Source organism: Rhipicephalus microplus, chromosome 5, assembly GCF_043290135.1.
Source record: "Rhipicephalus microplus isolate Deutch F79 chromosome 5, USDA_Rmic, whole genome shotgun sequence".
NCBI classification, from domain to species: Eukaryota; Metazoa; Arthropoda; class Arachnida; order Ixodida; family Ixodidae; genus Rhipicephalus; species Rhipicephalus microplus.
In genome coordinates, this window is record NC_134704.1 from 28,679,706 (window position 1) to 28,707,561 (window position 27,856).

Sequence of the window (27,856 nt, forward strand, 5' to 3'; positions counted from 1 at the left end):
TGCGCGGACCAGTTTTTGGCGGAAGTTTCAAAATGGCGGAAAATGGTATGGAGTTTTGAGATTTCTGTGGCGTTTTTGTTTCGTTTTGCTGTTTTGTGCCCGTGTCGGAGCCCCGTGATCACTTGCAGTGGTGTGCGAATGCTGCGGGCGTCTGAAAACGTCGCTTTAGAGTTGGCAGGTCGAGTTCCGTCGATTCTCTGCGGAATCGAAGCACACTGCGAGCTGTATCGATCGATACAACGAGCCCGCAAGTGGCCGTTGCTCAGCTCTGTCGGCACGCTTACTCATTCATTGTGGCGCACATTGTGTGTCAAACCCACGGGGATACAATTGTACGACATTCCGGCTCCGTTGTGTTAATGAGTACACGCGTTTCTCTTTTTAGTAACGGAGTAATCTTGCGATAAAAGCGGCTCGGAGCTCGAGTCGCTCTACAGCAGCGTCGCGTTCGCCTAGGCAACTCGCACATGCTCTGCCGCATCATGTGGTTACGCACGTGCCCCCAGATGTGCTGCTGAGCTAATAAAGCGGTACCGCGCCGCATTCATGGCGCTACTGCGCTCTCAAGTCAAGTCACGTTTCCTAAACCGCTCCAGAACCTGTCAGTTTGGCTAAGTAGTACCAAGACTTCGCAGGTGTGGCGTTTAGCCTCGACTACCGTGCGTAGCTTGCAGTGTGCTCGCGCGATATTGTTGACGATGAGTTGGAGGAATATTTGTACGAGCAGGTCGCTAATATGTTTCCAGAAGATCCGCACGTTTTGGACATGTCCAATCGAGGACTCAAAAGACTCGAAAAAAGGGATGGCGTCGGCATCGAAAAGTTGTTCCTGGACCACAACGAGCTCTCCAAGTTGGATAACATCGACTGCTTTCTTGACGTCCAAAAAGTAAGTGTGCTCTTAACGTTTGCTTTGGTGGGAGGTTGCTCGCTGGAAAGCGCATGTGCACACAAACGCTATACAACGAGGTAAAAAAAAACAACAACAAGAAAGTGACGATAAAAGCCAGTGTGAAACGACAAACATCTTTGTTGTTATAGATTTTGTTGTTTTGTTTTATTTGCCCCCCCCCCCCCACTCTCACTCTGTTCATACCTTGTGCAATGCATTGGACACCTCTCTTGCCTTCCCTTATTGTATTATCTGGTTGTCATGATAGCTTTAGGTCAAATTAAATATCTTTTCATTTTTCTAACAATATTTCAGTTGCAGTATTTGTGCACATCGTTGAGGCATAATTGGCTTACTTGTGTAAGTGCTCATCGGTTCGAAGTGCTCGTTGCCGAAATCCACGTCGTCAAAGTTAGTCTGAAGTCCCACACTAACACTACAGTACCCATGATATCACATCGAGGTTCTGGTACGTGAAGCCATGCAGTTACATTACCATTGTGTCTACGCTGCACGTTGAATAGATTTAGCAATAAAGTAAGTCTTGGTATTTTTCGAACCTCGTACAACCTAGGTAGGAAGCAGGAGTTCGGTATAGAAACCTGACGCTGTATAGGAACCTGATGCTCTGGGTCACTTAACCTGCATTGTTGACTGGCGGTCCATATAAAACGCACTTCTGTGTTCGCCAGTTTTTTTGGATAGCAGCAGGAAAAGTCAGCAGTGATCACCACATGTGTAATATGGCTAGCTGTACTCACAAATGTTCATTGTGCAGTCGAAGTGCGAATCAAGGTGATTTCATAAATTGCATCAGGTTTAAGCAAGCACCGAGAAAACTATGCATGCAGTTCTGAACACTATATGTTTAGTAACCCCCCATTACCGCTGCTCTTTGAACAATTTGCCAGCTTTTTTTGTTGCATTGTGCATTGCCAACACACAGAACACTCCTATGTGACTGACTAATGTCAAATTCATCCTAAACTGCTTGCCTTTTCAACCTATGTCTGTACAAAGTACCACTATATACATAAACAATGTTCAGTCAAGGTGATGTTAGGGAATAGCAAAGAAAACGTGAGAATCTCAAAACGAATACTGTATAGCCATATCAGTGTAGAAAAGTTTTACCTTGAGAACATTTCAGACGTATGAAAACTGCTTCCGCTCTAGCAAAATGAAGAAAGCCCGCACCTGCCAATGTTGATGAATTCATAATAACATGTCAGGTTTTTAACATTTCCCTCAGATTGATGTAATAACAGCAATAATTTTGTAGATTTTATTTGCATCCAGCTTAGCGAAGCTGGTTTTCAGAAAATATGAAAATACTCGCTCAATTAATTTTCAGAGTGAGATACTTCTTGATCACACACACACCAGCTACTCCACAAGTATTGTGTGTGATGGTTTCCATAATTTTGTTTGCCATTACATTAGTGTTTCATTGAAGTTATCTGTTTTCTGCGTCGCAGATCATTCTGGTTGCAAGTTATACAACACGGCATCTTTTTATGGTGTTTCTGCAAAACAAAGCTAGTGATATTTTATTAAACAGCCAAGATATATAGTTTTGACAATAATAGCACATTTTCTAAAATTTTATTTTAATATTTTTGTGTTTGCAAAAATCCTCTTGTATCAGATAAAGACATTGGAATATTCAGTTTTATATATGAAAGAAGTAGTCTTTGAAATTTTATTCATATATTTTTATTTTATGTTTCACTATCTGAAATTATGAAATATTCATTTCCGTTACATTATAAGGGATAACAAAAGTTATCGAAGCCTCGGAGGAGTAAGGCAGGTACAAGGGGTGACTATTCGTAACAAATCTGATGTTGGGGGACCCACGATTGTTGCACATAGGCATCATTTGTTGAGCAAATAGATGAATCAGCTACACTGGCTCAATTATTCTGAGTTATTCAATGTTGGTGCTTTAGATCTGAGTAGCATATAACTTGTCTGCTTTGATTAGGTGCGGTAATCTATTATCTCAACAATATCACCCTATCTGCATCTCTTAGAAATTATGTGGGGTGTTATAGTATTGCCCTTTAGTGCTTCATATAATACAGCTGCCATATGCATCTGGGGATGTGCTGTTCCACTGTTTCATTGCTGTCGTCGTCTTGTGCCAGATGCAGTCATCGTTGTGTGTGTTCTCGAGTTGTGTAAGCCCATCGTTTGATCAAAAGCAAGGTTGTGAATGACATTATTTATTTCAAATGATGTAAATCAGTCTCCTCCTTCCTATTTTCTACTTGGAAATTTTGTAATTTGCATGGTTAAATCAGCACACGACTGGAGAAAGAAAGAGTACGTACAGGAGGAGTGCTAAACTTCAACTGAACAGGCAGAAAAAAGCAGAACAGATACAAAGAACGCTACCACTGAGGCATTATCTATCGCAGTATCAAAGGAAAATCGTCTGTGCCCTAAATTGCTATTAAACTGCATAGGAAATAGACATATTCTTGTAGCAAATGAAGCATTAATTGGTGTTTAATTAAGCAAGTAACAAACTTGCCCATCCTACTATTTTAATTGTTATTTACACGCTTAGAAGTTCATAGATGTGTAGTCAATTTCATACTGCGTGCAAATACAGCTGTTCATTTTCAGCAGCTTGGCTGGTACAATTATACAGTGCCATACATTCAAGCGAGAGGTATGGCTGTCATTACTAGTCCTGGTTACAATATGTCAATATATGGTTTTATCAGGTCATATGCAGTAGCTGTACCAATCTATGGACTGCCTCAATGTTTCCTGTATTGTGTTACATGGTAATGCCTATCAGTGATAAGATCTTACTTGAGGAACACACCTTTGCAGCTCTCTGCCAGCCACAACCAGATCACAAGGATGTACTCATTGGCCAGGTTATCACAACTCTCAAGCATCGATCTGTCAAACAATCTCATTACCTGCATTGAAGGTGAGCCTTACTCCATTTAAATCTTATAGTCTAGCTTTTAAGATGCACATTGCATCTCTGCTACACAACTCACTACTGTTTGTTTACCACTTAGAGCTCATACAATTTTTTTTTTGCTATGTCAACATTCAGCACGAAGTTAGCCTTGTATAATAAATTATGTCCATTTCAAGACATTGCCTTGTCATTACATGTGCAGCACTCAAGGATCTTAAGTACCTGGTTTCCGTAAACCTTTCAAATAACAGGATAAAGGTGAGTGCAGTTTTGTCACTGTCCATCTACTGGGATACATGCTAATCTGTCTGCTGCGTCAAGCAGAGCCTGCAAAGCATCCAGTACTCCACAACCCTTGTGTATTTGGACCTGTCCGGAAATCTGATACCTTCACTGATTGACCTCACATCACTTACTCGGTTAAAAGTAAGTCGTCCTTTTGATGTGGTAAATCAAAGTGTGCGACATGCCATTTCACTTTATTTGAGTTGAATGAGATGGGCGAGATATGCAGCAGAACGTAATGGCAAGTTTCGATACCCTTTTTTTTTTTCATGAGAACGGGCATTGAATACGTAGCATACAGGATGAAAAATGGAATGGTCTTCGCTGGTCCGATAATCTAGCCTTGCACATGTATTTAGGCAGTCTCACTGGTTCAGTAATGCAGCTTAACATGTTTGTCGGGGCGGTCATTTCAATTCTGCTTATTAGCTCATTTATATTCCTCACTGGTTGTGTATGCCATATAAGGAATCACGCGGTCTCTGTAGGTGTATAAAAAGACATAATTTTGTTAGCGCTCCAAACTCGTAATCTTTTCTGGCCATTCACCGATTTTAGATATTTTTGTCTCAAGATGACTCTTGCTGGAGCGGCTTGTCCTCCAGAGTGTGAGCATGCCAAGTAGTGAACACATATAGAATACCATCAGAAGAGCTTTCGCATTTTTAAATTTGCACGATAGCATGTACTGAACAAACATACTGCAGGGAAATCAGAAGCGAGTCCAAGTCCTCGTGCTGGCTGTAACTAGCTTCATTGGTGTTCTGGCAACAACTGACTAAATGTATGCATTCGATCCAGCTCGTGTCAGTTTATACTGTAAAGCATTAGTAGGGCTCTCGTTATATTGTGCATGCTGTTACTAGACTGCCTGGTCACTTAATTCGTCATGCTGAAGTTGAAGCAGTTTCCTGCCGTGGTTTTCTAGTGGCTAAGGTACTCGGCTGCTGACCCGCAGGTCGCGGGACTGAATCCCGGCTGCGACAGCTGCATTTTCGATGGAGGCAAAAATGCTGTAGACTCGTGTGCTCAGATTTGGGTGCACGTTAAAGAACCCCAGGTGACCGAAACTTCCCCAGGAGCCCTCCACTACGGTCTCTCTCATAATCATATGGTGGTTTTGGGACGTTAAACCCCTCATATCAGTCAATCAAATCAATCAAGTTGCAGCAGTTACAATGAATAGGAACATTTTAGGGACACTGTGATTTAAATGTATACTGTAAAAAAGTTGCCATTACGTTCAGTTCTATTGTAGCTGTTTGGTTATTATGGTCCCAAAGCCACAATTCACCAATGAGAACCACTACAGCTGGGGAGCTTGGCATTATTACTTATAATTTTCGGTTCCTTAATGCTCATCATGATCTTTCAGCAAAAAACTCTTCTTTTTTTGCCCCCTTTAAGAGCACTTGCTGCATCTGCATTAAGAAGCTGTGATCTACCACTGAGAAACTAAATCCAATGTACACTGAACTGTCGTAGCGGCGTGTTGATGTCTTAATGTCTAAGCACTTGCAAAAGTGTTGGCTTCAGACTTTTTGAGAAGTCACTGAACAAGGAATGTCTCCATTGTTTATGCTTTGACGAAAGGGGTCTTCTTTTTTGCTGTCGTGGTGTCCTCTTGTCAAAACTTTGACCCCAGTAACATCTCTTTGTGCCTGCCTTGTTTGAGCTTGCTACAAACATGTGTTTTGAGCCAAGCATACATAATTAGTGGCTTTATGTTAGCATTACACATTACTTGTGTGCTCATACTATAGGGCTCTAGCCATGTGGCTTATTGAGGTTTCAGAGAAAGAGTATCAAAATGAAAATTCTTCATTGCATTGTTCACCGAATTCTGACTTCTACTTGGTGTTTGGGGGCCTTGCAGTGACTATTGCTCGTATTAATCTGTCTCTTCCGGGTATGTCTTGGGAATCTTAGTTTTCAAGGTTGGTTCCGGACTCCCTTATGTGCTTTGTTTCGGCAAGGATGGCTGTTGCTGCTGTTATGCTGAAAGTGCTAGGTCTTGTTTGTTTCCACTTTGACGCACTGCTAGAGTTAGCAAGGACTCAAATATTGTTATACTGTATTCTTCTGCAGACACTTCTTTTGAAGAGAAACGAGATTACGACTCTACAAAAAGCACAAGCATACCTTCCGAGTGGGCTCTGCGTTTTCTCGGTTGCGGAGAACAAGATTACCGATCTCACGGAGGTATATCTGTTCCCACACAATTTATTTTTGCTTGCCTATTCGCTTAACCTAGAGCAGGCTGCTTCAGTTCTTAAGACAAACTGCCAAGACTTGCTGTTGCATATTAAATATCCCTTAACACATGCTGGTTCAAATCGTTCGAGCTGCTGCTCTAATTTATGGGCGTATTGTCTTGTATTGAATGTGAAGCGGTTAACTTTAAGAACAGAGAGCTGGCCTTGTCGACGCACATCTTAGTCCTCCAAGATGTATCTGTGATTTCTAGTTCTAATATTTTATAGAGTCCCTTTATCATGTAACATGTTAGATGATCAAGCATGTAAGCAAAGTATGCCAAATTAATTAGCTGAACTATTTGAATTTTTTCGTGACCTTCATTTATTGGTTATTTTGGGGGGTCTACAGTGACCTGAACTTTGCTTTTAATGCAGCTTCCACTTTTGCTCCTGTTCTTCGTGGCTTAGCGTAATTATAGCGAACTGCGTCGACCGAGTTCTGATGGTTGGCTAAAACTCATTTTTGGCGCAAGTGCTGGCAGTGATCATGTACAGACGGGTCCACTGCTAAAGAGAACACTTGTGTGAGCAGCTTTTTTAGATTTTTTTATCTTAATACGGAATCATAGCATCTTAGATATGCATAAGGCTACTGGTGGTTAAAGTTCCGACTCCTCTTGAGAGAGTATTGACTTGCATGAATTCAGATTGTTTCTTAATACACTTCCTCTTAAAGGACCAGAAATATTGATGGTGTGCAATCGAGTGTTCCCTTTAACAGTGGACCATACTCTACCTTTTATCCTATGTGTTCTGCAGGTGTCCTTCCTTTCACATCTGTCATCTTTGGAGAGCTTCTCTATTGGCGGGAACCCCTGCGTTAACATGACCGGAGGCGTTGTGTATCCTTGCTGGATTTCTTGCCTGTATTTTGTGTGTTTTGGTGAACAATATTTTAATTACATCTTGAAAATGGTTATTATTTCAAAAGAAGTGTACAAGAAAATTCAAGTTGGGTCAGAGAATTACAAACAGAACCAGGTGCCCTTTTTTCATGGCAGTTGTGGTGGTGTAACCACACCTTCCGTAACCGCACCCAATTTTCGTTATGTAAAAAAAAAGCACACAGCTAAACAAAACTTATGGCGAAAATCTGCACCACTTTTGGCATGCATTAGCAACTAGTTCAAGTTCAGGTTTTTTGTTTTGTCTAGCAGTATGTGTATAGGGGAGAAGCTATACAAAAAGAGGTCCTGTAGTTGGAGACTGTGGCAGAGTGTTTAGTCAGTAGTTACGCATTCATTTATAGCTAAAAAGTCATTGATTTCAAGTATAGATATATGCAAAACAGTCTTACAATTTTCACAGTGTTAAAGAATACGTCATAGTTTAGAATTTCAAAACACAGAAAAAAAAGGAAAAAATTACCCCAAAAATAGATACAGTCTACAAGATAAAAATGTAAGCTTTTAGTGAATACTCTACAATGAAAGTGTATATGAAGATTTTGCTTGAGTAGACTGTACTTAATAAAGATATGCTTAATGTTTTGTTGTGAGTTCAAGGCATTATGGGCCTGTACTATTAATATAAAGTTCAAACTTATCTTACTGCTCAATAAAAAAAAGTTGCAGAATTGAGCTCTTTTTTTTATTGGACTGCTGAAATGTCAACCTTGTCTAATAGAATCTTTTAAGTGCCCATACCTTTATGTAATTGAGTAGACGGTCCTTGCATTAATAGCTACGGTAGTTTTTTTAAGTAATTCTACATGTGAAGGAAAATCTTAAGTGCTGAAATAGAGAAAACTAGCATATACAGAGGAAATTATAATTATGCTACAAGAACCAAAACTGCAGACAGATTGGAGAACAAGACATGTAGAACTGTGTTATAGAAATGGTTATTTACAGTCAATGTCAACAGATTGGGAAGCAAGTAATGTTCAGCAAATGGTATTTTTTGGCTAACATTGTCAAAGTACGTGGTATCTTTGTTGTTAAGGCATGCTAGATTTGTATAACTAGCCCAAATTTTAGACTTGCTTCGTGCGTAAAATGTAAGAATGATACAGCCTATTTAAAAAGAGACGAAGGAAATAACTGGGCGAGTCTTGCGGGTTGGCGAGGCGAGCCAAAGGAGTCGCCAAGGTGGTGGCCAGGAGTTGTGGGGTCTTGGTGGCTTCCTCATTGCCCTGGATGGCCCAAGTTACGGCTGCCATTCCGTGCGCACTAAATTGCTCTCCCAGATGGCTGAAATTTCCTTCTTTTAACGAAATTTCTCTCACTTTTGTGTAATTGTTGAAATGACCTGTGATTTTTTGTGACACCAGCATTTCTATTGTTTGATCATTATTTTCAAAGATGTATTTGTTTTGCATAACTTTTAATGGTGCATTATTCGAACAACAGCGTAGCAATGGTCAATAGACAGCAGTACTGAATAACTCTTCGGGACGGGTGCCTTTTTGCATCACTTTGTTCAAAAGTTTGAATTTTACGTTCTGTCCTGTGTACTCAATTTCTCAGTGTTTGCTAATAAACATGGAGTCTTTCCTGGAGAGGCTGCCCAATTAGACCATCAACGTAAGATATTAGTACATCAGATAACCCTTGCTGACTTATCTGAGCCAGCACAGCCCTGCACTGTACTTGTCTAATGGCTGATCAGAGAGTCGTCAATAAAAGTGGCTGTCGTACTTTTCGCTGATACGGATGGTATTATAGTATTTTTTATGCAGTAAATCAGTAGCACAGGCTAAAACACATTATATTGAAAGGACAGGTAAAAATTAAATGCAAATGTTTAGTCACTTAGGTAAATATATGGGTAATCATGTGCTTTTTCACCGCGCAACACAGTGGACCATCACCTGCCTACCCATATATTGGAATGACGGGAGTGCCTGCCAGCATTAAAAAAAAAAAAACAGTGATTTCGATTAATATATGAAAGTATTAAAAAAAAACAACGAAAAAATAGAGTAACTGTGTTTATCTTAGTGCTTAAGGTTGCCATGAAATTGCAGATACAGTAGACTCTCAGTAAACGGAAACTGAAGGGACCGGAAAAATATGTTCCATTTAACAGGAGTTCGGATTACTGAAAGGAGATCATGGGGGCAGAATACAAGCCTGAAACCAAGCATTGCCGAGGCAATAGTTTCGTTTAAGCTGCACTTCCGTTTAAAAGATTTCTGTTTACTGAGAATCTACTGTATATCTTCAAAAGAAAATGAGTAGGGACATGCTAAATTTATCTCAAAATGCCAAGATTTCCTTTTTTACACATGAATCCAAAAAATTACTTCAATCTGGAAAATTTACCTCAAGTTGGCAGCCATGCCTAGAGTTGATCCTTGAGGCTGGAGCATCCCAGCACTTTCCATTTACAAAGGGCCCAGGTTACGTTCTAAATAGATCTAGAATGCACTAATGGAAGCTTTTACCGAGAGATGGCATAGTACAATTATAGAACCAAAATTGTATTCAAGCAAGATAGTTAATGAAGGAGACACATAACCAAGTAATGGTGGCAAGCAGGCCATGAGCATCACTGATGGTATCTTCTTTATTACTAAGAATGAAATAGATAAGTTATCCTGTTTGCTTCTTTTCTTGATTTACCAACGTTTTGTGGGCACTCTAGAGTGTTACCATAACTCACCTTTGCCTTGGCAGCAATATAATTTCCTTCACTATAGAGAGAAGAGTGTTACCGGCGGGTACGGTGCGTAAGCAAAATGTTGGATAAGGAATGTTTTTTTCATGGTACTGCAGGAATGGCTGATGCATAGGTAGAACTCAATAAAGCCTTTAATTGTTTCGTTTCTTTGTTTGTGTGACTTGGTGTCTCAGCTTAAGAGGCACTGTTTCTCTGATTCTGTTATGTATTCTCATTCAGACGTATTCTCAATTGAACCACTTTCGTTAAAGCGGTGGACAAAAAGTTGGCAGGGTTGCAGACCACTCGAGGCAAGGAGAAGAGGTTAAAGCCCTTAATGAGTTTTGCACAGTGGTTTTGACTACAGGCCTTACGTCATCAACTGGTGTCTTGGTCTCAGAGTCCTGGACGACTTCGTTGTCACACAGAGGGAAAGGTGAGCAGTGTTATCTGTTGTGGCGTTACCGTTCAGGAGCTTTGCTTAGCACAATGTTACCTTGACGCTCGGAGTGTTTTTTGTGCCGTTCTGAGTTACGGGATTACTGGCACAAAATTATGGAGGTAAGATAACTTGCAAGATATATTTGTGTGAACATGCACACATTTACAACATATCAATAGTTAATATAACTTAGAACAGTGGTTCTTAAATGGGGGTCCACAAAGCCATTTCTGTGGTCGTGAAACCCTCCACTACTTTTTTATGTTCTTTTCAGTTTAGTCCAGCCATGACTCAAAGTAAATACCAAAAGAGGTTTAATGTGCCTGCAAATATGCAACTCTGTTTAAGCGCAACTGTGCCACGTATTGATGAACTGTCTAAAATGAAGTGATGTGGCACGTTTGTTTGATGTTTTTGGTAGCAATAAAAGGTAACTGCTTCACTCACCAGTTGTGTTAATTTAACTACGTACCCCCGTTCCTCCCTCCTCTCCACTGCAAGGGGTCCCCCATCACTTCCACCAGTCCACAAAAGGTCCCCGACACATCTATTGCTGAGAACCACTGACCTAGAACATATTTAAGATCAATTTTAAAGTGCGTGTCATGCAACGGCATGTAAAACGCCCCTCCTCACAACTTGAAACCACCTCAGTTTCAACGTAAACCACCGCCAGCCTGCTGCTTCACGAGTTTGGGTTGGCTACCATGATGCCTGCCAGCCCTGTCTTCTAACGGACCTTTTCAACTGAAAGAGGAGCCACCTTCTTCATGCACTTGCACAGGACTGCAGAGGTTGACATGTTTGCCTCTCCGAAGAATTCCTCAGGGGGTCGCGTACCTTTGAAACATTACAGGAGGGATAGTAGTATTACCTGGGAGACTCTGTTCAAAAGAGTTGTCACTGTGCGGTTCATCTGCATGCAGTTTCGTGTGCTAGCTGTTGTAGCCACCTATGTGTGCATGAAAACCACTCTGATTGGTTTTTACTCGGTTCTCTCTGAAACCAAGACTGAAACTGGGGGCTGTAAAGCTGTCTTCAAATGATAATTTCTCGTGTGCTCGAGCAAAGGAGCTTTCCAGTCATGATAAGTGGGCCATTATTTATTTATTGCAATACAAGAAGTACAATGTTTGTGTGATTGCTTCTTTAAAGGGGCCCTGCAACACTTTTTCAATTAACCATCAAATGGCCTTTTTTTTGTAAAGGACTTTATTGCCTTGCGAATCGACGGCCACAAATATTTTTAGAATCTAGAAGCCGAAGAGGGACGTATGTCATGGGAGAAATACATCGTATGCTTGTCACGGCCTTGAGCACTTTTTCTTTTATGTTCCTTAGAGTGTCCAGCTTAATTTAAGTTGAGCCCTCTTTGTAAACCTCCAGGTTTTTGCTTAGTAGATAAGTACAGGTAAGATGCTGTTGTTATATACCTTGCTCTTGAGGGATAGTGGTAGACTACCATTCGTGATTAGAGAATGCTTACCGAATGTGCTTCATTCTATTCTTATTCTTCTAGTCATTTCACTCTGATGGTTTGGCTCTGCAGTTTACTTCGTGTCTTAAATAGATATATTCCTTTACAACTTCCAGTGTCTTGCCACCTATCACCAAGCGCTGTACCCTGCCAGGACTGCCTTTTTAAAGGATGTACTTATCCCATAATGTCTTCAATTCTTTGCATTCTCACTATAGGTGATGCGTGCATGGTCTGGGCCACCTGCTTACCGCATGCATAGCTCTTTATTGTAATAACGATTGTGTGCAGCAGGGGTCACTGCATTGTGATTGCAGCTACCATAAGGTGATGCTGTCATTTATGGTGCCATGTTTACGCAAACTTTTCCTAATCAAACTTGCACTGTTTTGGATAGCTCATAGAAAGGTGAGTGATCAGGAACAGGCATTGCAGCCAGGGCTTTTTCTTGGTAGCATTTAATGACATATGTATGACTGTTAATAAGACACAAAGGCAATGTCCAAAGCTACTTTCGGAGGGTTTTCTAGTTTGAAATGCACTTTGTGTGATGGACATACTTGCAAGTAAGAGACACTAAGCATTTCCTTTTGCTTCCTGTGACTGCGCCATCTTCCTTGTATGTTTTTTTTGTGTGTATGAACATGCGCTTAGAGTGTGTTGCAGCTGCCCGACTCATCTACCCTAACTCTTCTAGAGTTTCATGGTGTTGTGGAATAAACAACGATAAACTACCTGAGGATGTCTTTCTTATCTAGCGTTTTCATATGTTTGTATTAATTGTTAAAATGTAACTTGCTTTTCTTGAGTAGTTGTGCACATATTTACATTAAAAATGCATAATACTCTGTTTTCAACTATGATGCATTTCTTTTCAGTGTCAAGCAAATCTCATAGTTCAATGAATGTATGTGTATGCTCATGATAAATCTTGTTATGTGCTCATAATTATTGTGTTTTTTTTTATTGGACTTGCAACTAGCCTTTTGTTATAGCTACAACCAGTTTTGTTAATTTTGTGGGCTCTATGTTTGCAAATAAAAGAATTTGAAGTTAGGCCATACTATATGGCGGCTGCTTTTCTGCACGGGTGCTACATATTTTTATTTGAAGAGGCAGCAGAAGTATCAGGATACATTTTGCCTACACCTCTCCCCTTCTTCTTTCCACAGGCTGGCTTACATGCACCGTACAGACGGATGGTGTTTTTGTTCACAGGAAATGCTATAATACCAATTTCTAAAAATATTTTTTGGTGGCACACCTATCAGTCTATGTAGAACGTGTGTCACCTGTTACTAAAGTGAGATTTTCTTTCTTCGTGCATATTGATATAACTTGTTAACAGTATACAAGTAGGTTGGTTTTCAGGGTGTACGTTCGCTCCAAGATACTAGAGTTACTAGAGTGGTTTTTTGTGTTCAAGACACAGAACGGTAGTGGTGAGGTGGAGTATAGCTATGTAAGTCAAGACCCACTTTGGCAGTCGTATTGTCCAATTTAGGGCATTATTGTGATCGTATTAAACCCATGAAAATGTGCTATTTCCTAGCAACATTGAACAAGAATAAATAGGAAAAATATATTAAGCTTAAAAACATATTATGCAGAATGGTGTCAATGAGATTTTATTGCACATGCTTATTATAATAATAGTGAAACTAGCATTAAAAAAACTGATGTAATGTACAAATATTAGAAAGTGTTTTTTGTTGCATCGACCGGTGTCAGTTCTTGGGCTTGTAAGCATTTATTTGAGCAGAAATTAGCCCTACCTATAAACATGGTTACATTAATTCCTCTGACATGCTAGCAAAGCACGCATTGTTAATGGTTTGCTGCACAAATCAATGCTTGACTTGTGAACAACGATAAATTACGAATTCACTTTGCACCAACACTACATAAAATTAGTGAGTTGACTTGTCCTTAGGCCAGCTTAACCAGTTTGTGCATGCACGCCCAGAATGGGCGATTTTGGGTTGTGCTTGCTGAAAATTTGACAGTTTTGCTGCAGAAAAGGAGACATATTCAGCTGCATGTAAAAAATTATTTGCTCTGCCATTATTGCTATAACCCAGCATTTGTATTTTAGATGCATATAATGGTACACGTTTCATTAAAATAAAGCATAATAAAATAACTTATATACTTGCATTATATTTGACAATTTCTCATTATTTTCGGGGTGCATTAAAGCTTGAATTGACTGCAACAGCTGTTTTTACTATGGAACCTTCTAAATATCTATTCACATAAAATGAATAGTGTCATCAGAAACACTTAAAAGAGTAAGACAAACACAGCACTAATATGGCAGTATTCTGCTATCTTCTTATTCCATGCTTTACTCACTATATGACATGAATAGCAAACTCTCATATAAATATTTTATTGCCAACGAATGACTTCTAAAAAATTGTGTAGTCTGGAGGAACTTTCATGAAAGAGAGCGTCAGCACGCTGGGTTATCAGTCAACATTCAACATCATGCGCAGTACAGATAATGATATCAGTGACACAAACAAGACAAAACAGGTATATTGTTATCTGTGCAGTTGATGATGAATGCACCCTATGTAGCTATTGTGAAGTTAATTTCTCTTACACTGTATATTTGTGCACATTTTATTTGCTGAGCCACAAAACTTTCCCATCCATATCCATTGTCTCTTCCGCTCATGTCAAAAAGCTTCCACTTCAAAATCAGTGTGGCGTTGTCATGGAGGCTCGTACAGCCTCTCTATGAAGTCCCATGCCACTCTTGTTTAGATGCCACATTTCTCTTTCATTCGTCTAGCAGTGTTATCAGTGTCCTCTGCATGTTCGTGATGCAGCCTAAAGGCCGAGTGGTTGTACAGCCAGGGCAAAGGGCGCTGCTTCCACCTGGGTGACCACCTGGTGCTTGTTGAATACCTGTCGCAAGTGTGTCCCCTCACTGGTGCTGACCAGGTAAGTTGCCTGCCTTTTTTTTTCCCCCACTACAATGCGGGTCGGTGAGTGCTTATCATCAACCAAAAGCTCACGTAAGGGCGAGCTACCCCGTTTTTGTTGAGAAGTGCTGGTCTCCATTGATGTCAGACATGCACAGGTCTCCGAAGAAAGGCAGTACCAAGGTTTCATTCTTAGCGATTCCAGTCGTACTCTGACCTCTGAACACTTGAATAGTGTGGTCTCTTTCACAGGGCCATGCCCAGGGCTATGTATCTCAAACCGTGTAAGAACGGGCTGCCGTGAAACATAAACAGCAGTCCGTCAGGAGGCGCCCACTGTTTGCTAATAGGACAAAGCATAGACTTATGTAATGTTCTTCATTGGGGTGTGCCAAGAGTGCCCGCAGTAGCCCCCCAATCTCCACGTCTGTCAAGTTAGTAAGGAAACGAGCTCCACAATAGACGCAGAAGTCATAATTGAGCTATTACGTGCCTCTTGCTATTGCCTGCCCTTGGTCCTCTGCTTTTCAGGGGTATAGAAGTGAGCAGTTCTTGGAATGCAACATCAGGGGTCCCACAATGCCATTATCGGCAAAAGCTGTGAGGCCATAACCCTGCACATTGTGCAAAGTGCAGGGTTATGGCCTCACAGCTTTTGGCAATAATGAGGGGGGACAGGTCAGAAAGTCTTGGGGTCCCCCTTAGGTGACTAAGGGGGGCAAAGGGCACCCCTGCTCCCCTCTTGTTTGCACGCCTATGGAATAAAGCCCATATATAGTACAAACTTTCTGCTCGCATTTGCTAGGTACATGTTGAAAGTGAAAAGGGTAGTTTCTTATGGGGCTGAACCTGTTGCCTTCACCGGTCAGAGCCACCTTCTTTCTACCAGAGATCAAACACCAGAGATGATTGGAAAGAAAAATGAATGCCTATGTACAGGTGGTGCTTGCAGACTACTGTATGCATGCAAACATTGGATCTGATGAGCTGAAGGCTCACAGCAATGCACTCATGTTCTCAACACTTTTGAGTGGTCGGGAGCTCATTTTTAAAGCATCTGTTGCTCCTTCCAAAATATTGTGTGGCAAACCAGGACATACACAATCAAATCAGACCTGTAATGTACCAGACAATTCCTTTCCTTCCATCCACACTGTTTAGAAATCCAGCAGAAAAGTAAAGGAATCAACATAGTCGCCTAAAACATAACCACTTGCATCATGTCAGTTTCGGAAACATTTAAGGCAAATGAACTCATGAGAATGCAAGCTTCCTCATTCCAAAACCTCTGACATGTCAAAAATAGCTGAAGGCAAAATGAGAACAGGCACTGCAATACATGGAGTCTTTTGAATGTAGGGGACGTATTTATCTAGCGATTCAGACGTGACACTAAGAGCCCCCTGCAACAATGACCATGCCACATTTTGATGAGGCCTCATGTCTCAAGACTTGCCAAGTTGCATGTTGCCAAAACCAGAGTCGCTTTTGACCCCTCTGCGTCGCATTTGCCATTCATTACATGCCACATAAACTATCATCATATCCCCGCACTCTGAAGTGATGTCCCATATGGAAACCAGCACCACACGACCTACAAAAAAAACAGCTACTGCTTTAGGATGTGGACTGCAGCTCCTTTCATGTGATGTAGATGCTTACCAGTACCTAATGCATTTTGGAAGGTGTATATTGATCCTTTCCTGCTTTTGGGTGCTAACGAGACTGTGAATATTCAATAACAATCTGTGCTGTTGCGAGTAATGTTTTCACACGGTTATCAAATGCATCATAATATAGCGAATATATCGACAGCACAGATCTAAAGGGCAGATGGCTCTTTTGTGAGTACCAAAAAGGCAGGCAAACTGACGGTTTTTTGAAAGGAGAGAAGGAGCTAGCAATAAAATGTTCATCAGGCACTGTCATTGTTTAAGGTTATCATAAGTGATGATGAGTGGTGGTACTTTTCATAAAGGAGATATCTTTACATGAACACTTCATTAACTGCTCATTTTGTGTTTTCTGGCCTATACATTTGCTAGCAAACCAACTACAACACAAAAGAAGTCGGCATGTATTGGCAACCGTTTGCTGACTATGTTGTGCAGCTGACGAAGTACAGGCGTTGCCAAAGTGCTTAGAACAGCTTCTGTGTACTTTATTGGTCGTACCAAGAAAAAGATCATGCAGTTATCATAACTAGGTTCACATTAAAAGCCCTTTTCTACTGCATTCCGCGTAGCTCACTGCACAGCCTTGTGAAGTGGGCCTTTGTCAGTAAGTTGTGCACCTGTGGCACTCACTATTGTAAATCAGGTCAGTTTCATGCCGAATCATTCAGTGGGTTGCTCCTACGCCTATATTGCACATTTGACATTGTAAAATATTCAGAAACTCTGTCAAATACTTGTATTTATGAATAGTAATCATTTGATTTGAATTGTGAATTAAATTAGATATTATTCAATTCGTTATTAAAAAGTTTTGAGTGTTTACATGCTGCTCTTTTTCTTTTTTATTGAAAGTAAAAACACAGTTATGACCAATGTTGTTCATCATGACAGCTCTGTGGACATGGCACTCTGCAGCCATTTGTGAGTTTACCGACTACTGAAGTTTCATTAAAGGGGGTGGGGAGAGGAGGTAAATATATGAATTGGCAGGGCCTTGAGAACGTAATAAGAATCTAGGCTGGTTGTAACTGATATGAAGAACCCCGATACAGCAGCCCATAGAGGCCCGTGTTTTGACACAACACACACTACTTGCTGTCGCGGCTCTCTGGTTCTGCTACTGAGCATAACGTCAAGTAGTCGGGGTAGTCTTCAGCGAGCTCAGGTTGTCAAAAGTGATCTCTATTTCTCCACTATCAAGTTTATGAAAACCTCAGTGTGGCTTTATGAATACTGGTTTGAAATACAAGCGCAATACGTTGACAGGGACAGCTAAGACACGAACTAGCACTGTCGCTGTCTATGTATTGCGCTGATATTTCAAAACATCATGAATCACCAACTCTCCCAATCAACCATTTCGACAATTTATGAATGCACAATCATCATCACCAGCGTCAGCCCACAGTAGGTAAAATGCCGCTCCCACGTTTTGCAAATCAACCTCGTCCTGTATTTGCTGCACTGATGTTATCCCTACAAACTTCCAAATATCATCTAGCCACCTAACTTTCAGCTTCCCCTTGCATGCTTGCCTTGCAACGCTTTTGTTTTCAAGCATAGTGAGGAAACACTGCTGAACAGTAGGCAAGGCTTCTGAGAGCATGTGAGCCAAACGTTATAGTGCAGCACACGGCATGGAATTCTCAATTGATTCTCAAAGTCAGCTAGAAACTGTTCGCTTTTCTCTCTACAAGTGATGCCATAAACCAAATTACCACGTCATAAACTCAAAGTCCACATCTATTGGCTAGTTTGAGCATCGTGAGCACCATAATTACCTGTGACGCTGCGACGTGCCCATGTGCTCGCTCGTGATCCCACTAAAATTAACGCACGGTTGAAGAAAAAAAGGAAAAGAAAGTGCTCAGGATCATGACGCATGTGTGACGTAACTTCTTTCCGTACCTGTTTAGCTTTCAGCACACTCATCGGAATGAAAAGCGAGAGAATGCTTATAGTGTGCTACGATTCCCCGTAACTCAGTGCATGCTGGACACATTCTGGAAATATTTGATGCAGGTCAATCCGATCCGTGAGGCAGTAAGTTCCTTTAATGAGGCCGTTTGAAGATTACTTCAAACGGCTTCTGTAATGAACACCAGTTACCTTGCCTATGCACTACATACCCAGCTCATGCCCATTTCTTTTTCTTGATTACAAGTACGATGCCCTAAACACCCGTCTGTTCCCTTACCCACTCAGCTCTCCTCATGGCCTTTAAGACTGCACCTATTAGGGAGGCCAAGCCTAATTAACCATTGTTGTTAAGTATAAATAATAAGCAAGCATCACTGGAGCTGCTACTCGCCACTACTGCAGCTTTTTCTTACTGGATCGCTCTCTCTCGCAGTGTTGTCACTAGTACTCCGCTTCAAGTGATAGGTTGCCAGGAATTTTTCTCTTGCTCACTCTATTGGCCGTTCTTGAAGCCACCTAGGTCACATTTAAGGTGGCAGCATGAAGTCATTTTGAAAGTAGAGTCAAGTTTAATCTGTTGCAACACAGTCGAACATGTTGATGTGTTTCGACTAGTGATTGTTTTTTCGGTTCTTAAGCCCAGAAGGGCTTATACTATGCAATTCCTCAAATGTTGCTGCTTTATCCTAGAACACTCTATTCGGTTTTTCCAGCACACATAAATCTGCATAGAAACTTAAAACTGGGTGCCAGTGCTGTTGTTATTGAAAACCGGGCACAAGGATTAGACAGTAACCACCAGGTTTTTGCAGGGTGATTCATACAAACTTGACATGCTCAAAAGGAGTGTTTGTAATTCATCGTAACTGTGGCCTCTATTAAATGGGCTTTGAGTAGCTTCTAGTTGCTTTCTTTTATACAAATATAGTTTTTGAATGTTGTTTTCATGGTCCACATGTTGTGTTGTGGCATTCTGAAAAAACATAACCCTCAGATTATACAATGTTTCATTAACCCTTTGTGAGGAAGTAGGACTCGTATGACTCACTTTTTTGTTCTCTATGTTCTAATTTTTTAGATAAAAATTACGAAATTAATTGCTTTCAGACCTTTAGTGCAATCATGTGGCTGTTCTGGAAAGCGGCTTCACTAGTAGTTTTGATGGAATTCGCTAGGCAATGCATACGTATGTTCCCAATGCATACGTGTGTCTCCTGATGCTTTCCTTACCTCACCTATTGTATATATTGCGATGTTTTTTTAGGTATTTCATTACTATTTACTGTCCTGTTCTTTCTTTATATTTGTAATGGTTACATGTGTGATCATAATTTGCAAATTGTATCTGTATATAATGATGTTCTCTAATTCGGCTAAGTTGTGTATGACATGTTAATTTTAGTTTTTTTATTTTATTTTGCCAGACTGTATTTCGGAGCAAAAGCCTCCGTCAGGCTATGTAGCCTTTTGCTTTTGCTTCGTTTTTTTTCTGTTGCACGTACAGAAAAATAAAAATAAAATAAAATAAATCTCAAACAAACCCTTTCCCTCGCACGCGCTGTATCCTTTTGTCATCACATTTTGGTGCACTCTTCATTAGATTCAACGTGAGAAGCAAGCTTAAAAAGTTTGTCTCATATTCACCAGTTCCTAAATATGCCATTATAGTAGTTTTATTCATTTACAACTATACATTTTCCTAAAAGATTTTGTGCAATGCCAAGTTGACAACCATTCAGTGATACATTTCTGAACTAGCGGTCTAGCGTTGGGTGCAGCTGACAGCAGTATCTGATTTTCGCTCTGCTTCGTAAAGGGAAGTTCCTTCTCGATGAGGAAGCAGTTGTACATCTATTACATACAAAGATTAGACTGTTGCAGGCATACCTAGTACCAACATCTGCTGCTTGAGTACCGTTAGCAAATGGAATTTACAATGACCCTTTAGTTTACTTTTTTTGTGTGATAGAATATGTGTTTGTATTTATAAAAAATAGGTGTAATTTTTTTTTATGAAATGACTGACTTTCAGTGGGCAGTGGGACGCATATGTTCCAAATTTCTCTCGAAAATCCTGGACAATAGAGAGCTCCAGCTTGGTACATATTATAAGAAGCGGATGCAAACAGCAATGCCACCTTCATAAGCTCGGGTCCGTTGTTCATAACATTTTTCAACATTAAGGGTCATGACAGTATCCACAGTTGTCTGATGGAAGGTTGCTAGCAGTGAAGATGACGGGCAAGCTTTCTTCTATTGAATTTTCTGCCCAAACAAAGCAGTGGCAAAATACTAGAATGTTGAAACTGATTTCTAAGCAGCGTTTTTGCTCATATGGCACTGTTAGGTTTACAATAGCAAGTTCACAATACTCACTAAATCGAATATCAAGTGTCCTTGTATCCATGTGTAACTCTTGTTTGTTCAATCAGCTAATCCCAAGCAGTCAATGCCCAAATCTCATGACGGCTTGAGAGATCAGTTTAATAACTGGAAGTTGTTTTTAGTTATTACAGCTCTTCTATCTCAGTAAGATTCTAATCATGGCAAGATTGAAATTTCTAGCATCGCAGAAATGTAACTTAGCTACCTTTTCCATCAATGCCCTTTTAACCTTGATAGAAAGCTACCTTATTACTGTCAGAGCTAAATATGTATTTATGGCTATGTTGAAAAATTGTGGGCAGTTTGTTGTTTTTTAAGCCTTAGATCTGAGTTAAGGTTTAGGTAAGAACATTTTGAAAATGTCAAGAAGATAGCATTGTGTACACTCACTCAGAAGCTAGCACTAATGAAGACTTTAAACGAGAAAAAAACAGTTTTATTTGTAAGGTTGCGATAATTTTAGCGGGGACAGCAATTTCCGTTAATGTCATTCCTACAAACCTTTAGTTATTAGGTTGCGTTCAACCTTCTATCTTTCACTTGCATGCTAGCTTCTGCATAGCTTGTGCAAGCTTACACTTTATTTTTCTCAATCAGCATAGTGCCACCACCTCAGATTAAATCAGGTAAAATTGTAACAAGCAAGATGGGCCGATGCAAGAAATGATTGTCCGAGTATCCATCTGCTGATAACTGCAAGCCCCTCTTTCTTAATACTGTCGTGCCAATAGTGATGTGAGGCAGATGAGGCAGAATATTTCTCCTGCTGTTTTTTTTTATACAATGGAACATTACAGTCAAGGAATCCAGGAAAAAAAAAAGATGTCATCCTTTAATTGCATCCAGGTTGTTCTCGCAATCAATACAGAGCACTTGTCCAGGCACAGGGTTAACAGCTTTGGCCGACAAACAAAACAGTCTCGGCAGGAGAGACAGTTGGGCAACTTTGAGCAGTACGTTATGCACCTACAAATACAGGACGGCTGGAGACTGGAATGTGGACTGTCTTGTAGAAAAGACAGCTCTTAGGGAACTCGCCTACTTGACACTGTGGTGAAACACAAGCGTCTTTCACCAGGGACTATTCGTTGAGCAGACAGAGGCATCATTATTACCTTCGTTTCTCACAGCAGTGGCGGCTAGCTTCCATGGAGCTCTTTAAAGCACACAGTTGACAGGGTGCAACATGAAGGCAAACATCACACCTGTGTGGCCAACACATTAAGGTCACCTTGCTTCAGTCACCTTAAGTAAGCACTTCGCTCGACACCTCAGCGAGCCAGTAAAAAATAACGGGCATCCATCAAGCACAGCCAGGTAATGCCTTGTTATAAGCCATAGCTCTATATGAAAGCTCTTGTATCACTGTTCTAATAAATCCATTTATATATATATACACACACTCACACCTTAAGTCTCCTAAGGGAAGAAAAGCAAGTACACAAACAAAGATCGCAGTATTGTGCATCGATTATGCGACAAAAAAGAAGCAAAGTGCAAAGTAATTAGGTGCAGTAAAGTGGCACTGATTGCACAGGAAAACGTGTGCGCGTTTGAAGGAGCTCGGAGTTCCTTTTTTATTATTATTATTTTCGCCAACTGCGAAACCGTTCGCGCGCCATGTTATACACAAAAATAAAAAGAAAAGCAATCGCGCTTTCGGCATGGCAAGTCTGGAGGGCAGGGGCCATTTTTTTTATTAATATTATTAAGAGTAAGGCAAGAGAGCTTTGCATAATGAAGTGCTCGCGCAAAGGCGCCGCATCGCCAACGTCGGAAATAACATCAAATATTGCACTGAGCTAAGTAGAGGAGCACGTTTCCGAAGAAACGCGTGTGTTCGCGCGCGCGAGGCCTGTCTCTCGGAGGACGTGATCAGGCGTGCTTCCCTCCCGCGGGGACAAATTTTTTCGGGTCGGCGCAGGAAACGTGGTCCGGTTGGCGACCCCGGGCCTCCTCCGCTGTCCTCGCGAGGAGGGAGCCGAAAAAACGGGCGGCGTTGACTACTGGTGACGGGACCGCGTGCGCGGCTGTTCCGGGCCCGCCGCCCCGACCGGAGCCGCCGACGCGGCCTTGGCCGCCGGTCACGTCACGTTGTCCACCAGTCTGTTGGGCGTCAGTCCCAGGAAGCTGGCGAACACCTCGCGGTTCGAGGCGCACGCGGTGCTCGGTGCAGCCGGCCCCCGACGGTCGCAGATCGCGCGCAGGGCCTTTTCGGCTATCACCGTGAACGGCACGGACACCTCGGGAAAGCCGTTGCCGTAGTCGCTGCCGCTCAGCAGGACGCGCTTCGCCGGGGCTGGCTGCAGCGGGGGATGAGGCACGAGGGGCGCGAAGCCTTGCGGGTAGTCGCAGGGCAGGAACGCTGGTGGTGCCGCCGAGGCCCGCGCAGGAGACGGCGGTTCGCCGGCCTGCGGCTCGCGCGCCGGACACTTCCGGTAGTGCGTGTTCGCGTCGGCGGCTGCCAGCGCACGTGCGGGCTCGCCTCCGCACCAGGGTTCGCGCGGCCACGGCTCGGCACGCTCTCCGGGGGGTCTCGGGACGCAATACGGGGTCACCGGAGGGGCCTGGCGCTGAGGCTGCCATCCCAGGGCGGTCGTCGTCGTCGCATGACCGCGCGGCGTGGCCGGCGGTGTGGTGGCCGCCTTCTTCGCCTTGCGCCAGCCGCGGATGGTGGATTCGTTGAGGCCGAACTTGGTTCCCGCCGCGCGGTTACTGTAGCGCTCGGCGTACTCTATCACCTGCAGCTTGAACTTGGCGTCGTACTTGCCCTTCTTCGCGGCCGGCGTCATCGCGCAGCGCTCACTTGTGTCGCGGCCGCCGCTGTCGATGCGTGTTTCGCCCCTGAGCGCTAACGGGGTAAAAGACCTCCGCCTGCTCCGGTCGTTCAGGGAGGGCGCCACGCGTCGCGGCGCTGCCTGGCGCGCGCGTGCGTCTCCTCCTCGCCAACGCGCGGCGCACGCGGGGGCGAGATTTTGCCGCCTATTGAAAAAAAATACCTTGTTAAAATTTGTCGCGATGTCATACCGGCCGCCATTACGCAGGGCAGTCGTGCTTTTGATAAACCTACCTACTCCATCTTGGCGGCGACGTTTTTATTGTGGAGCCGGCGCGAGGTCCTTCGAGGTTAAAAAGTAATAAAAAAAAAACTGTCTAGTATGCGCTTTCTGCATGAGTGGTGCCGCGTGTATTCCGCACAACGCTTATCTGCGAAACGTCAGTGCGTTTGTTTTTTTTTTTTTACACAAAATCGAGACAACATGTTACTTAATACTGCTGCACACTTTTTTTTTAATGTAAAGTAACAAGATGTCCCCCACCCACCCCAATCTCGAACACATAACTATGTGATCTGCAAAACACCATTTACACGCAGCTGCACTCAACCGTAGTTCGAGCAGTACGAGCACTCCGATTCAACAAAACACCGTCTTGGGAACATGTTTTTTGCAGAGAGGTATACTAAGGACGAGGCCTCCCCCGAAGTGGGATGTTTTGTTTGGCCCATAGCTTTACCACGATGTGTTCCAATCTCTGCCTGCTGCGAGATCTCATGTAGAAGAGCATAATGGGTGGAACGTAGTTTCTTGTCGTTTGAGCTAAGCGGGCCATCTTTGTGGGCTTGCTTACTGCCTTGGAGAGGTCCAGTGGCTGGTGCACATCCGATGACGTGCCTGCTTTGCTATGCACTGCGGACTGCTTAACTGCGGAAGGTGCCTGCTGCTTGTTCGATGTCAGCAGCGAAGCCAGCCTGGCAGGGGATGCTCCCGGGGGAGGGAACATTCTCGCATGCACACTCGGATGGTCCAAGATCGAGTTGTGATTGACAAAGCCTCGTCCACCATTTTGGCCGACTGACATGCTCACGTGGTGGAAGCTCTGCGGAGATTTTCTACTCTCGAGGGGTGCTGGGAATTCTATGGGACTTCTCATTTTTCCTCTCAGCTTCGAAGTGTCCTGAATGAGTCGCCTCCGGTTGTGTGGTGCCTGGTAGGCCACGTAGTGGCCGGGATTCGTGCTCTTGCGAGAACGGCCCCCCGCTGAATTGTGTTCTCGCGCACAAGTGTCCATCATACGCGAAAGCTCTTTGGAGATTGCATTGTTGCCACTCGGCGTAAGGGCAGTGTTTGAATGGTGTGCCTTCGACGTTGCAGGTGTGGTTGCACTGGAAAAGACAGCGTTTGATATGGGTTTGTTTAAAGCGCTCCTGAGTTGTGGGTCGCTACATATTGCCTGCTTGTCCACCCGGATCGCATTGTCTATAGCAGCGGCTGAGGTATCGTATTTATGGGTGATCGACGAATCTTTGGTTAAATCTGAGGCCGCCTCCTGTGGCGAAGGAGTCTTGGGAAGTTCCACCTTTCGAACTACCAGCGGAGAAACGGGACTCGGAGGCAAAGCGAAGACTTCGAGCTTTGGGTCACAATCAGAGTCTACTACAGAAAACACGGCGTCCACCTTTTGCACTGCACTGCCGGCACTGTCCGTGGCGGGTGGTGCTGTCGGGGAATATGGGTCGGAAGCCACCTTGACTTCGTCGGACTTGGCCAGAGGGCTCTGCGGCCGGCTGCTCGCATGCGCCGCCTTATCGCTGCTGGGGGGCTTGCCCGTCGGCAGGGCCGATAAGCCGTCAGGTGTGACGGCATGCGGCCGGTGCAGCGATATCTTGAGCTTCAGCGATCCTTCCTCGAGCGTGCAGACGCCGTGCACATCTCCGCTGTTAGGCTGATGGAGCTCGTCGGCAGCACCGGTCGCCGCCTTCTTGTGATGATGATGGTGGTGATGATGATGCTGGGTCGTGGTCTGCGCGCCGACGCTCGTGGGCAGGTCTCCGTCGGATTCGCAGCCGCGCTGGAAGTCGGCACCGCGAGCCCTCTTGTTGCGCTCGCCGTCCTCGCTGCGTCGCCTCTTCAACGGAGCGCCGAGCAATGGCTGGGCGCCGTCCAGGGCATCGCCATTCTGCGCGTACATAGCGCCAGGGTGTTGCTGTTCCCCGTTCGCCAGCGCTGCGCACACGTGGTGCTCGTCACACCTCCCTCGTGTTTCACACTCCTTGCCGTCTTCGGCGTCGTCCGAACTTAGCGACGAGGCCACCAAGACTTCGCCCGCGACGAGCGGTTGATTGATAGGGCGCATACGTCGCGCCGCTGAACGCCAATTCTCAAATGTCACCCGCAAGATCGGCGGCTAGCGTCGGCCCGCCGAATCGCTTCCTTCCCGAGTGCCGTGCTGGTTCCGCGGCCGCACACACACACAGAGTCAAAGATGGATTCCTCGCCTACCTCGGGAGTCTCGGTCGGCGGTGTAGTACGGCGGGCATGCCGTGTCACAGCCCGGCCAGAGCGGTTTGTTTTGCCGCTGCCATTCGGCCGCCGTCACTCCGTCACTCGGCGGGTGCGTTGTATCGCCGCCGTTCTCCTTTCGGTGCCGCAGTTCGGTGCATTCGATGAGCACGAGAACCTAGTTAGCACAGGTCGACAACATGGCCCATTCCGGTGACAACATCTTCGCTGGGGCAGCCGCCGTGAGCACCCCCCAAAAATTTGGTTTTTCTTTTCGTTCTCTCTCGTTCATTCTCTCCCGCGAATATGACGGGTTTGGCACCGAGTGGCGCTGCGAGTCAGGCCGGAAGCTTTATGACCGGAAACAAGCCCTCCATCTTTCTTTCGCTTTCTCTCTAAATGGGGGAGCGCGCGCTAGGGCGCGGTGGGGAGGAGGAGAGGCAAAAAATTTCGGCCACCGCTGTCGATGAGGGATTCTTTCGCGCGGTACTACTCCCTGGCTTCGTCTCCGGCATTCCGATTCCCGGCTCGCGAGTCCTTTTACTGCACGTTCTTCGCGCAATAAAACGCCCTTCGCATGAGCTCAGCAGCGCAATGAGGCTCTATCGCCCGCTCGGCTCTCTAACGAACGAAATTAGCGCTGACCCACTCGCGGGAACGTTTTTGCTTTCGTACGTTAAAAGTCGTCTCCCGCCGCACAGTGTTGTTCTTTACACTTGTACGACCAGACTTGCGCGAAAATCTAACTGAATCGATCCTATGCGCTTGCGATGCGGAAGTGCTGATTGTGTGTACAGCGTACATCTGTGTTCTGGAAGTGAAGTAATGCGCTGTCGGAAGCGAAGCCCTGTTTCGTTATTTGCATAGATTTCTGAAGCGTGCGTCTTTTTGTATCGGTAGCAAAGCGCTCCCCGTCGCGAGTTTTTTTGGAGAGCCTTCGACAAGTCGTGCGCAGCTTGACGCGGGTGTAATTGCTCGAAAATTTTACTTTAGAATTTGGTATGATCGCTGTTCCAGGATTTACATGACACGAGAGCGTATTTCTGATGCTGTAAGCTCATGTACACAATATTTAATAAAAGAAACTAATAAAGAAACGAAGACATTTAATAAAGAAACCAAGAACCTACACTTCGGAGCCCGTCTCAAACGCAGGTCACTTGTTGTTCAGAGTGAATTAATATCCAACGAAACGAACTCCTACAACGCCGTTCAAAATCGATTAGCACGTTTGTGGGCACTGTCATTTGCGCATTTCATTTAGAATATATAGACCGTTGTGGGTCACTTTTGAAATAGTGAACGCCTCGAGACTGAATTTGCACCTCCCTTCTCTTCGTTACCCCATGAATACAGCTGGTAGGAAGCGCTGCGCTGGCATCACTCTGCTGACTGTGCATGGCAGACGAGGGGAGGATCGATCGCCTATTTTGGTTATTTTTACCTTCGCGTTTCATCCTAATCTAATTACCCCGCGCTTCATCCTGTTTTGCCTTTTCAAGCCACCCCTTTGCATAGAGGAAATAATGACTAAAAAGGTCAACTTCTCTTGTGAAACGAATTGCTTGCAAATAGCATGTGCGCAGGCTGTAGTTCGTGCTGATTTTCTGCTACAGATGGTTTTTGGGAGTTATGTCTCCTGGTGGGGGAAAAAAAACGACACAAATTTCAGTCACCATCTTTTCACGACGCCATTTTCGTGCAAGCCATGTTCGAACTGCGGTAAACTTTCAGGGTTACCACATTTGGCTATTGT

The 27,856-nt window shown here is 43.7% G+C and overlaps 3 protein-coding genes across 3 annotated transcripts in view; 1 reads left to right on the forward strand and 2 right to left on the reverse strand.

The window, feature by feature from the left end:
• The first annotated feature begins 27 nt into the window (after positions 1–27).
• Cep97 (centrosomal protein 97kDa) overlaps positions 28–27,856 on the forward strand; it is a 132,570-nt gene continuing 104,741 nt past the window's right edge. The window contains exons 1-9 of the mRNA XM_037425939.2: positions 28–45; positions 747–889; positions 3,740–3,842; positions 4,042–4,097; positions 4,164–4,265; positions 6,213–6,326; positions 7,142–7,224; positions 10,338–10,421; positions 14,742–14,856. Coding sequence (XP_037281836.2) covers positions 33–45; positions 747–889; positions 3,740–3,842; positions 4,042–4,097; positions 4,164–4,265; positions 6,213–6,326; positions 7,142–7,224; positions 10,338–10,421; positions 14,742–14,856 — 813 coding nt within the window. The 5' untranslated portion in view covers positions 28–32. The remainder of the gene's footprint in view (positions 46–746; positions 890–3,739; positions 3,843–4,041; positions 4,098–4,163; positions 4,266–6,212; positions 6,327–7,141; positions 7,225–10,337; positions 10,422–14,741; positions 14,857–27,856) is intronic.
• LOC119174837 (uncharacterized) lies at positions 22,365–23,792 on the reverse strand. Its single transcript, XM_037425937.2, has one exon. It carries the CDS (start codon positions 23,608–23,610, stop codon positions 22,903–22,905), a length of 708 nt encoding a protein of 235 aa, XP_037281834.2. The 5' UTR covers positions 23,611–23,792; the 3' UTR covers positions 22,365–22,902.
• On the reverse strand, positions 24,082–26,366 carry LOC119174836 (uncharacterized). Its single transcript, XM_037425936.2, has one exon. It carries the CDS (start codon positions 25,952–25,954, stop codon positions 24,281–24,283), a length of 1,674 nt encoding a protein of 557 aa, XP_037281833.2. The 5' UTR covers positions 25,955–26,366; the 3' UTR covers positions 24,082–24,280.